General features: G+C 33.1%; 1 protein-coding gene across 1 annotated transcript in view; it reads right to left on the bottom strand.

The window, feature by feature from the left end:
• LOC127702023 (secretory phospholipase A2 receptor-like) overlaps positions 1-13,684 on the bottom strand; it is a 31,753-nt gene that overhangs the window by 14,848 nt on the left and 3,221 nt on the right. Inside the window, exon 2 of the mRNA XM_052205999.1 lies at positions 442-572. Within this exon, the coding sequence (XP_052061959.1) occupies positions 442-572 (131 nt within the window). The remainder of the gene's footprint in view (positions 1-441; positions 573-13,684) is intronic.

The raw sequence follows: 13,684 nt of genomic DNA, 5'->3' as shown, positions 1-13,684 counted from the left end.
AAAATGAAAAAAGGCAATAACAAATTCATTTTGTGCTAGAATATATCATGAAGTATCTTTTAAAGATCTTTCTGCTCACTATTTTAGCTTTTTAATAGTCTACAAATCTTCTGGCTTTTTAGGCCATTTTCAATAATTTTAGCCTGACAACCATGTACATTCCACAACCAGTTCAACTATTATTTCAACGTACAACACATTTTCCAGAAAAAAAGACTTCATAAACATAAAATGGAGGCTTAAAAAAAACCGTAAAGACGCAAAGATCAAAATATTGTATAATATATGTACAGTTGGTGCAGACCAAGACTGTTTATCTGAAAGACCAAAATCTATTTAAGTATCTATCCAAGTAAGAAGTAAATAAGAAAAATGGATGTGTATAGTCAAGAAGGAAAAGGAATGTCAATTGTGTATTTGGTATATATGATATATACTTACACAACAGTGTCATTTAATGCAATGTTACTGCCCCAGTTCCAAACAGTTCCTTTCTTTTGTAGACTGGTCCACCATTTTGGAGTACCAGTTGTCTTTGCTTTAACTCTCGTCAGTTCTTGTTTAATCCATCTCTTTAACGGAGAAAATAACGTGTGAATCTTACATGGAAGAGGTGTGTCACCAGCTGTGCACGTTTGATTTAGTTTTCAAGGAGTTGCGGTTTAATTAAGTGTTATGCAAACACCGACGATAAAAGACGATAGCAGTGATCATTCTGTCTTTGTCTGGTGACAGAATATTTATAGATAAATGGCAAGTTTGTTTTTGACGACCTTATCAGCAGATATATGAAGCTAGCCTGCTAGGGTGACATTTGACTAATATATTTATTATCAAAATATAAATGCCATTCTCTTATGGTTGTGGCCAATTATCTATTTCTTGCATGAAGAGACACTGCATGGAGTGTGATACAATTTTTTTTTTACAAAAACTGTTTTAATTTGATTGGCTTATCCACCATCATGAGACGATATTACGACATTAAACGATGTACATTTCGTCCATGGCACCTGCCATATGTAATTTCTGCAATAATATACAAAACACTCACACTTTTTACCTTAAATCTTTTGTTTGACAATATTGTTTACATTCTAAAGTGTACAAAATTTTTAAATCGTCTAATGTTCAAGTTTGACGCCGGAATAATATAAACGGTACTAATTGTACTGCACCAGATGCGCATTTCGACAATACATGTCTCTTCAGTGATGTATTTTAATTTGTCCTAACAATTTTTCGCGAGCTATAATGAAACTACAATACTGTTAGGAACAGTACGGTTTTTTAATCATTATAAAATTAAAACCAGTTTGAGCTTTCTAAAAAGCTGTTGACTGCTTCGCTCTATCCTAATTTACAAATAGACATGACTCTGGAGGTGTGCCTAAATTTGCAGAAGTTATAAAATACAGATAATGCATTTTTGTAAACATTGTATAGGAACATTGTTTAGCAAAACAAATCGTGCTTATTGCAGATTAACAAAGCAAATAAACACGTATTAATAAATGATATTTCATTATTGAATTTCAGTGTTAAATATATTCATAATAAAACGAACATGAATTAATGACAGTTGATCGGAACTGAAATATACATAGTACATAGTTAATTTTCCGCATTTGATGTCTTATTCTGAGACGAGAAAAGTCTGTAATTCTTTCATTTAAACCAATAGCTGTTGCTGTATCTCAGCCGCATCATAAAGCAACCAATCAGAATCTATATGTGATAAGTAATTATTTCAAGATGGCGTGTATATATATCGACTGAAACTAATAACTCCGCACCGTGATGCGAAGCAATGAAGCATCATACCTGTTAGGAATAGGACGGTTTTTTATGATTAATAAAGTCATATATTAATGCAAAAAATGCAAAAGCATATTTACTATAATTGAACAAGTACATGCATTCAAAGCGATATATTAGATTAAACTAATCAAAATTTTCTATTCATTATAACATCATAGATGGTATCCATCTGAATTCTTAAAGCAGACTGACTTACATTACTTATCTATACTTGATCCATCGAAGCTGCAGAACTGCAAATGCTTTACCCCAAAAAGTAAATACTGCCATAAATTTCGTCAGCCCATGGCCAGGAACTCGTCTATGATGGATTTTTTAATACCGTATAATTAAGCAACAAAGTCTATCAGACTTGCTTGACATAAATAAAAAACCATGTAGCCATACACATTCTTCGAATGAATATGCAATGGGAGTTTCAAAAGTGATTCACATGAGTGTTTTGTAGGCTTTGGACAAATTACCAGAAATGTGGTAAACAGAAGGTCGAAGATTCAACACATAGTGACGATAAAACAGAAAATGACCATGATACTACATGTCAGCATATTTTAACCAAGCCAGCTGACTGACGAAACTTCTCTGGTTAATAATCATACGTTTTGTATCTCATTCTGCCAAATATGTGAGTTTTCTTTCAGGCACAATACACGAACTAGTGGGATAATAAAAAAGAATGAAAATGCCAGAACTGACTTTCTCTGTACAAACCAATTCTTAAATGATTAAAAAGTTCTTTCAGTACGCCAAACTATTCTGTTTAAATTTTAATGGGATGTGAAGTAAAAATCAAATGTTGCTATTTTACATAAATTTCATAAATTTCAGTTAAATTAAAAAAAAACAAAATGATTGTGTGCACTGAAGCTTTCATTATGATATGTAAACTTAAAATACCTCCAAAGTGTTGTATACATTGCATTTAGCCAATAAAGATATTTTAGATTTGAGTTATCTTCCTTTGTTCATAAGTGTTCATTTGTAGTTGAACCTATAATTTTAAAACAGATTGGTACTTTTGTAATTCTAAACAAATCAGTTTTCTCGAGAAGTATAAACCCTTGAAGATATAGATATTAAGCCTTCCACATAAGGGTTTTGATTGCATGAATGCAATCTTTACCCCAAAACATTTGAGTCCTTCGCTCTTTTCTATCCAGGCTTAGCTAAATTACTTGGTCGAGTCCTAGTTAAACCTGGCCAGAAAAAAGTTCATCCCCTGCTGTACCTTTTAGATGTGTGCTTATACAATAAATACCAAGACACATATATATATCTCTCCGGTATGTACTTTCAAACGAAATATGTAAACGTCACTTAGTGCCAGAAACAGCTTGCCAAAGGCTCATTTCTGCAACTTCATCGATGCAACACAGATAACTGAACTCAATATACAGCATTAAATGTAAGACATAAAACTTGATATATGGAGAAAGAAATGTATCAGATCTACTCTAACATTGTTAAGTTGATTACCATTATATAATACTCCTGATGCCTGGTTTTTTCTAATCATAGGAAATCTAATGGACAAGGTATAATTTTCAGCTGTCACTACACATAAACAGACATGTCTAAATATAAATTCATAGCGATGCACTGTATATCAAAAATAGCATCATGCAGTTATACTATTGTGATGAGTTGATGATCATTCCTGTACACTTAAAATAATACGTGTATTGTGATTAAGCCCCAGGTTGGGAGGAAATAAATATATATATATGTGTGTGTGTGTGTGTGTGTGTATATATATATAAAACGACTAGATATTAGCCAATGATCTTTCTTACGAGGTCGTTGCGTCGTTATGAAAGAATGACACAGTTAACAATAAAGAAATGATATATCCGCCTTAAAGTAACAAAACAAAACAAATATTTTTAAAAAAGGCTATAATAATACAAGTATCAATAAATATTTCCAATAACAGTTATTCGTAATCAGTATGATGTAAAATAGATCATATTATTGTATTGGGATTTTATCTTGAACGTTATTTAAATTAAAACCCGAATTCGCTATTCACCATAGGGACTGCGTACTTATCCATCCAAAATGAATAGCACTATGTGATTTGAACTTATATACATTTACAAATGTCATAGTTGACAAAGATGAAGCATTTACATCAGAGACTGTGTAAATATGCATCCAAAATTAACAGCATTGCGCGATTTGAACCTGCTTTAACTATCAGAGACTATGTTTACTTTATATATTAATTACTGAAACATTACAAACTTGTCATTAATAATGTCTATGATTTTTACGATAACGTACGATCTCCTTACAATGATTCAGCTAACCAATGTCGTGTGTGTGAGGTACTTCCGTTAGAAATGCGGACAAACATAATTTTAAAATTTTTTTGTCAAATGTAATCATATTTATTATTTGTCGTCCAAAGAATCGTCATGTCTTCAAAAAGACAGTCCAGGATCTACACATCACAGCACTAGAGTCATGGCAAAATATTTCATAAATGTTTAAAGTATGATGAAATGGAAAATAGAAATAAGTAACAAAATGCGAGGAAACCTGCATTCTTGAGACATTAACCAAAAATCACGATTTAGCAAAAAATAAACACTTCAGGTGATTAAAATTGTGATGCATGCATGCAATACCAAGATCGATTGTTGCTTACTTAATGTCCAGTGGCAAATAGTGCATGCATGTTTAATAAAACAATTTAACAGTTTATACAACAGGTATGTCTGCAGATATGAAAGCATTAAATTTTGACTGCCACTTAAAAATGAGGGTATGTTATATATTTCGATAGGGATTAGAATGTTTACTGGAAACATGCCACCTACAGAGTTATTTTAAGGGTTCAAGGCACAGGTTACCAATGGATCCGTGAAAGCTGTTCCTAAAAATTTGTGTCGAAACAATAATTTATCCGAACCTTCTAAATGACAAAAAAAAGCACCCTGCAAAATTCTTTAATTTTACTTTCAGATGTATTGATGAAGTCCTATCACTGAAAAACCCATATTTCAGTCAGTACTTGCATCTCATATTTCCCAGTGAACTTGAAATTAAGGTTACTACTGATACTAGAAGGACTGATTCATACCTTGATCTTTTCCTCAATATTGACACAGATGGACGACTTTACACTAAAATCTATGATAAACGGGATGATTTCAACTTCCCAATTATCAATTTCCCCTTTCTCAGCAGTAACATACCCTCTGCTCCGTCGTATGGTGTTTACATATCTCAATTCTCAACTAATACGTTATGCTCGTGCATAATGATTTCATATACAGGAGCGTGCTACTTACGCAGAAACTGCTCCAACAGAGTTATGAGGATGAAAGATTAAAAATGACACTCCGTAAATTTTATGGACATCATCACGAATTGGTTGATAAATATGATTTGTCTGTGTCTAAACTCACTAATGACATTTTTACCACGTCTTAGATTGTGGTTTAACATCTATGTCGTCTGTCTTCTAAGTACCGAACGTGACCTATTCCCGAATATGACTGTTTTTCCGAGTGTGAAATTGCATTGCTATACGACGTGTCTAGGTATTTATACATCCAACATTCATTTATTTATTTATGATGTTTCTGTTGTGGTTTCGGTTTGATATTGTGTTTTGTCTTATCCTTTGTGGTTTGAATTATGTATTTTTGGTACATTTCACGTACGTCTCATTTGTCAGTATAGTTGAGTAAATTTCCATTTTCCATGGATAAAGTATTGTGTTAGTCCAAATAATTATGACGTCGTCACAGCATTCATTTAATATATCCTTTCAATACCGTCATAGTCATGATACTTTTTTGGACTAGTATTGTGAAAATAATTGTATAAATTTCAAGATTATATTCTTGTTACAAAAATACGTCACTGTTTGTGATGTCCTGTGCTGTCGTTAATGGACGATGTTCGTTGTTATTCTGCGGTTTACATGTTGTAACGACTATTATATTATTTATTTGTGCGTTTCTTTGTGCTGAGTGTTCTTGCGTTTGTTTGTGCTGTATTTCTGTCACGTAGTGTTGTCATTTTAGCGATATATATTTTAACATTGCCATATAAGCGGGAGATTTGGCTAGCCCTAAGTATGAAAACGACCAAATTATAATTGTATATTGTTATTATAAAATGTTTCCCAAAATTGATCGCCTTGAAGATCACAAAAAACATTTTTTTTTTAAATCAAATATGTAAATAAAGGTTTTGATTTCTGTCACGTAGTGTTGTCATTTTAGCGATATATATTTTAACATTGCCATATAAGCGGGAGATTTGGCTAGCCCTAAGTATGAAAACGACCAAATTATAATTGTATATTGTTCTTATGAAATGTTTCCCAAAATTGATCGCCTTGAAGATCACAAAAAACATTTTTTTTTTAAATCAAATATGTAAATAAAGGTTTTGATTTTGTAAATATTTCCGGTATTTTTAATGATCATTCTGTTAAAGAACGAATTCCTCACTATTTTGATAATACTGAACTCCCTCTTATTTGTTATGTTTACAAAAAAATCTACCCGGACATATGTGTTTAATTACAACGAAGTGTGTAAAGATGTAAATAACAGTGACAATACACCTACGTCATGAAATTGCAGTTATTCCGAATATATTTATGACCCCAGTTCCCATGTTATAACAGGAGACCTTAACATCGTTCGTGACCGAGAGTTGAAATCAATCCTCAGTAAAGGATCTAAATATCGTTCCCCGTCAATTATTAATTGGGATGCGTAACATCATCCACGACTCACTCCGTACTTACTGCTCGAAATGGATAAAACGAGAATTTTTCGAAAAAGCTGACAAGAAATCCTTAAGTTTTTTTTTTAATTCAGTAATGAACATAGTTGATATACGTAAACAACATTTTAAAGAACATTTTGCCCGTAACAACAACCATAATAGCCCTATTTCTCGTATCAAACATAAGCTAAAACAACTCGCCAAGGAATTTGTTTTTGTGCCGGCTGATAAGGCAACTAATAATATCATTATTGTTTGACGTAAATTTTACATTGAGGTTCTGCAAAAGGAAATAAGGAATTCAGCAACATTCCAACTGACTAAATTTTTGGAAAATGACATCTGTAACAAACATTAACTTTTAGCTACATCTTTACAAGCAGAATCAAGTACAATGAAATTTCCAACTATGTACCGGCTTCCGAAGCTGCACAAAACTCCTTACAAATATAGATTTATTTCGTCTTCAAGCCATTGTTCCACTTCTAAACTATCTATTCTATTTACTAGTACACTTGGTACTATTAAAAACTTGGTAATAAATTGTTCCAATAAGATCTTTGAAAATAGTGGAATTAATTACTTTTGGAGTGTCAAAAATTCGTTGGAAGTACTTGATAAATTGCATGCTTATATTGGTGATTTACAATCTGTTTAAAGTTTTGATTTTCCTACCCTATATACCACTTTGCATCATAATCTTATTAAGAAAAAATTCACACACTCCTTTAAATGGGCATTTAAAAAGTTAGAATGCGAATATATCTGTTCAAACTCCTTTAGGTCATTTTTTAAAAAGAACTTTGTCCATTGGACCTGCTTTGATACTATATACCTGCCCTTGAATTTTTACTAGATAACATTTTTGTTCGCTATTGAGATTCCGTATATCGTCAAGTTATCGGATTTGCAATGGAGACTAACTGTGCACCACTTTTTGCGGACATTTTTCTGTATTGTTATGAGTTTCAATTTATGACTAAAATCAGCAAAGACCCATCAAAACAATATCTGATACAAAATTTGAATAACACTTTTAGATATTTGGATGATATATTGGCTCTCAATAATGACGACTTCAGTATGTACACTAAAGAGATTTATCCTGCCGAACTGACTTTGAATAAAGCTAATACTAACAATGAACACTGCCCTTTTTGGATCTTGATATCTATATCTTTAACGGAAAGCTTAATACCAAAATTTATGATAAAAATTTCCAATTGTAAATTATCCATTTTAAGATAGTGACGTTCCCTTCTCATCATCTTATGGTGTTTATATAGCTCAGCTTGTTCGATTCGCTCGTGTATGTAACAACGTATTTGATTTTAACGAAAGAAATCTCTGTATTACTGAAAAATTATTATGTCTGGGTTTTCGATATCACTAACTAGTCAACATTTACTAAATTTTATCATCGGTACAAGGACATCATTCGTAAATATAAATCAACATGCAGACATCTTAAACGTTCAGGTATTTCACATCCAATCTTTTATGGTAATATTCTTTACAAAGCACAAAAATGTCGGCATTCACCTCAAAAGCTAACCAAACCTATAAACAGACTTATTTAGAAGGGATATAGTTATGATACTGTTGTCAGGTCATTAAGGATTGCATATTTTGGTATTAATATTGATTCACTCATAGGGTCTTTGCATCGGAAATAAACACATTTATTCTAAAACCAGTTATTGGCATAATACGGGTTATGTTCTTCTCATATATTTTATGATGGTATGATACTAAACCCATGACGGGAGGGATGGTGCTTAATTTTCATATGATGAAGACATAATCTTTCAATCAGTTTAATTAAGGTCTGGAGCTGGCATGTCAGTAACTGCTAGTAGTACTTTCTTAATTGATGTATCATTTTCATTTTGCTTAGTTACTTTTGTTACCTATTCTATGTTTTTTAATTATAGTTCATTTATATGTTTTGGAGTTTAGTATGACGTCCATTTTCACTGAACTAGTACACATTTTTATTTAGGGGCCAGCTGAGGCCCGCCTCTGGGTGCGGGATTTTCTCGCTGCGTTGAAGACCCATTGGTGTCCTTCAGCTGTTTTCTGCCCTTTGGTCGGGTTGTTGTCTTTTTTACATATTCCCCATTTCCATTCTCAATCTTATAAAACCAATTCAACCTACCATTTTTTCTAAAAAATGTCCTTTACCAAGTCAGGAATATGGCAGTTGTTATCAAATGGCCCGTTTCTATGTATGTTGGCGTTTGTTTTGTTGCACTTCAGTGTTTCTGTTGTTCTCTTGTTTTCCTCTGTTATAGTTGATGTGTTGTCTTCGGTTTTAGTTTGTAATCCGGATTCGTTTTCTCTCAATTGATTTATGACTTTTGAACAGCGGTGTATTTTTTTTAAAGTTCACATCATAATAAAGATGTGCAAGTTCCAATTGAATCAAAGAGGTTGGGAGCTCTGAGGGAAAAGATGGCCATTGTTTCTTTTTTTTTGAGGATCACTTTTTAGAGAGAGAGAAATGCAAGAACAGTTAAGCTAGCCACTGTAAAATATTTTTAATTTTAATATGGTGGACGAGGTCAGATTATTAAAAGTCTTTGTGAAGGCAACTTTATCTATACTCAAAAATAAATAACTCAAAATGGGTTTTGCTCATTGTTGAAGGCCGTACGGTGACCTATAGTTGTTAAATTCTATGTCATTTGGTCTCTGGTGGAGAGTTTTCTCATTGGCAATTATACCACATCTTCTTGTTAATATAATAAAATGTAACTAAAATAACAACAAGAGTGTACATGCTGAAAAGTCTCGCCTGCTTTACTTGATTAAAATAAATTTCAAACCATACACCAAATAAACTGGCCTATTGCATATACTATTGCATATGTAAGCCAAAGGGCCAAAGAAACAGACCTGATTGACTAAATTGAACATTAACTAATTTAATGAACCGTGAAATAGGGACAAGGTATAATGAACCTTACCAGACAGACATGTACACCTTACAATCATTTCTTCCAAAAATATAGTTGACCAATGGCTTACAGTATTTGATAAATGGACAAAACCATGAAAACTTGCCAGACAGACATGTATACCTAACAATCATTCCATGATATATACCAAATATAGTTGTCCTATGGCTTATAGTATCATAGATAGAGCCCAAACAGGAAAAACTTAAAACATAGTCCAGTGAATCCAAAAAAAAATAATCAAGGTCAGATTAAACCAGATAGACGGACATATACACCTAACATTCATTCCATGCACCAAATACAGCTAATCTTTTGCTAATAGTATCTGAGAAACAGACCAAATAACAAAAACTTAACATTGACAAATGAGCAATGAAAATGAGGTCAAGTTCAGATGAAACCTGCCAGTCGAACATGTACACCTTATAGTCATTCCACACACCAAATATAGTTGACTTATTGCTTATAGTATTCGAGATACGGACTTGACCACGAAAACTGAACATTGTTGTCCCTGTGTCTTGCATTATGCGACTTTCGACACATCATGACATGTGAGACAAAAAGATCAAGGTTTAATAAATATTGATTAATATACTTATGATCTAAGAGACTGATCATTTTATTTCATTTAGGGGGAGGGGGATGGGACTGAAATGAAAAATTGTATTTTTCTTATTTTTTCAAGTCCCACCTTGAATGAAAATAAATTCAAGACCCCCTTCCAAAAGTCATGAATATTTCAACACCCCTCCGGTTTCTGTATTGACCCTGTAATAGATTCAAGGTTATATTAGCTTATTGGCCCTCGGACTCGAAGGGTTGATGGCCAATACATATGGTCATAAATCTTCGATTAAAAAACCAAGAAACTTACTGTTAAATACATTGTAGGTACAGGAAATCACATTTTATTAATTTGAACTTGCCTCTTCCCAATCACGACGAATTGTTTGGTCAATAAAATTATTGCTATTTCTGATTTCCAGTCCAAGCACTTAATCTATGCTAATGTAATTATATTTATCAAGCAAGCATAAAATATTTGGAGAGAATATTCAGACAATTTTGTCGACGGAATGATAATAAATTGAAAATTCTACTTGGAAAGGTTGTGGCATGTTTCCGGAAACCGTTAAAAAAAACGGATCATAATTAAATTTTCTTGTCATTAATATTGCAAAATGTGTCTTCAAATTTCTTTTAGATACGTTTATTCCAGGTAAAAATACGTCCATCATAATTTGGAAGCGAAAATTTGCCACTGGAAGTTAAAATCCTGTACTGCTTTTCGGCCTTTTTCCCGTATCGGACTGGGCCGAAAAGCAATATTTACTCATGATTTATGTCAACAGGGCAACGTCAACAATAAAATTGAGGATGGAAATGGGGAATGTGTCAAAGAGACAACAACCCGACCATAGAACAGACAACAGCAGAAGGTCACCAACAGGTCTTCAATGCAGCGAGAAATTCCCGCATGACAAGAAAACAAAGCCACCTATGTCCGTTAGCTTTTTTGCTTTGCTGAAGGACGTATATTAGTTATATGTCCTAGCTTTGCTTTAGTACCACACGAAGATAGTTCTCCATTTCATGCAAAAAACCTCATTTATAATTATGTTTAATAAACAAATACCGATTTTATAATCTTACATGATTTCTGCAAATGATTTTAATACTAATGGGTACTTGATATCCCTACTTCCCACCATGACGTCACTAGGTTGGATATAATTAGAATATTTCGTAATACAGATTTTTCCGGATTGTAAAAGAACGTAAATCGTGAAAGGGGGAGCTCGAGATACGATAATTTCACGAGAAACAGAAGAAAAATGTGCAACACAGTTATTAAAGTCAATATGTTCATTTGTTTATCTCCTTCTCATCAAATCAGTATGAAATTTTGAGGTGTTTAGAACTATAAAATACAAAATAATTGACGTGAGAAGCTTGGAAAGTAGAACTTCTGGCCAGCCATATAGGGAATTGATGGCTTGAAGCCGTTTTTTCCCCAAAAAAACATCATCGTTAATAAACTATCTTAAACCAAAACTTTAATCATAATGGACAAGTTAACAGACAGACATGGTGAAATGGACAAACATACGGAAGAAGACGAAGACTGGAAAACAATGATGAACATGTGTATTATGTTTCAAGTTGATGTGACCGTAAGTTCATTGAAACCTAACCTAAACCACAAATAAAAACAGATAAGGGACATACAAAAGACAGGAAAACAATATGCCCTTACAATTGAAGTCAGGGCATAGAAATAAGAATACACAAATTTAAGACTGCCAAAAATAAAAGTAACACAAAGCCTTTGTTTGAAAGAGTTATCATGCATCATGTATTTAATGGAAAGCTTTCATATAAATTCTATGCATTTGGTTAAATATAGAAAACTCAATATTCCTGCAAACATGGTTAAGGCCAACCAATATATATATATATGATATATACTTGATTTGTTGAGGAAAAAAATTGGTAGGTTGATAAAATAATTTCATTTTGCAAAATATTTTACATCGTTGTAAAATTATACTAATAGGCATGTGTTCTGAATGTTTAATCAATGCTTAACCAAAAATGTCAGGACTTAAAGGGGGCTAAACCCATTTATAATGGGGTTGTTGATGTGGGATAATAACTATACTTTATTTGCTAACCTTATGGATGGAAAGTAGTGAAACTCTGATGGCAGACTAACGCACATTTCTTATCTATACTGGATACATCAGAACTGCAGAACTGCACAAGCAAGTATCATTTGGCAAAATTAACATGGTCTTTATCTAAGAATTTAATAGTCGTTTGTTTATGTTGTAAGGGGCAATATTCAATTAATCTGCTTTTTGCAATGGGCAGTCCTAAAAAATAAACACTGCTTCAAGTTCTCAAACTATACAGCGGCTGAAAATTCCTTAAGCATGGGGTACCAGATTCGTCGATAATGGATTTATGGATACCATGTTTATTTAAGTAACAAAGTCTATGAGACTTGCTTGTCATAAAACACATAATGTATCTAACAGGTTTTACTTTTTGAAACAAACCCACATAAATTGACCTTCCATCAAAGATTTATATGACCCGAAGTGCCTGTCATGGTGTAATACACATTTTTTATTGAACATATAATGACAGTTTCAGTTGCGATTCATTCAAGTGTGTCGTGGGTTCTGGGCAAACTTGCCAGATTGATTAAACAGAAGACAGAAGAATCAACACGTGCGACAATAAAACGGAAAACGACAGAGACACTCAAGGGGGTTAGCAGATTTCAAGCAAGCCTGGCTGACTAAGCTTCCCTGGTTAATTATAATACGTTTTGTATCTAATTCTGCAAAATATTCAAACTTTTCCTCACATGCACAACACACGGGCGAGGGAACAACAAATAAAAAGCATGAAAATATCAGAACTGACTTCCTCTGTACAAACCCACTCTTTCACAGTACACCAAAATATACTGTTATCACGATATTTAATTTGGACGTGAAGACAATAAATGTTAATACTTTAAATAAGTCTTCATCAATTTCATTCAATTAAAAGAATCAAAGTGCTTGTGAGAAAAGTATGATGAAATGCAAAATAGATATGAGTAAGAAAATGTGGGGAAAATCAGCAGTCATGAGACAATAACCTAAAAATCACAATGAAACAAAATAAAATCATATTCTGATGCATGCATGCAATACCAATATGATAGAGAACGGAAACAGGGAATGTGTCAAAGATACAACAACCCGGCCGAAGAGCAGAAAACAGCCCAAGGCTACCAATGGGTCTTCAAAGCAGCGATAAAATTCCGGACGGGCTTCATCTGGCTCCTAAACAATAGTGTACACTAGTTCTGCAAAATTGACGTCACACTAAGCTCCGAAACATGCAAATGTACCAAAATAAAAAAAAAAAACAACACAAGACTCAATAAGTCTAGAGGTTCCTGATTTGGGACAGGCGCCAACATACGGCGGGGTTAAACATGTTTTGTGAGATTTCAACCCTCCCCTTAGCCTCTGGCCAATATGGAATAAACAAACACACAGTATCACACATAGTAAAACTCAATTTAAAAGAAGTCCGAGTCCGATGTTAGAATAGGTAACAGAAGAAACTAAGCAAAATGACAA

This window comes from Mytilus californianus, unplaced genomic scaffold (assembly GCF_021869535.1).
Source record: "Mytilus californianus isolate M0D057914Y unplaced genomic scaffold, xbMytCali1.0.p SCAF_5, whole genome shotgun sequence".
Taxonomy (NCBI): domain Eukaryota; kingdom Metazoa; phylum Mollusca; class Bivalvia; order Mytilida; family Mytilidae; genus Mytilus; species Mytilus californianus.
The sequence above is the reverse complement of the archived record's forward strand: the minus strand, read 5'-3'. Positions and strand labels throughout refer to the sequence as shown.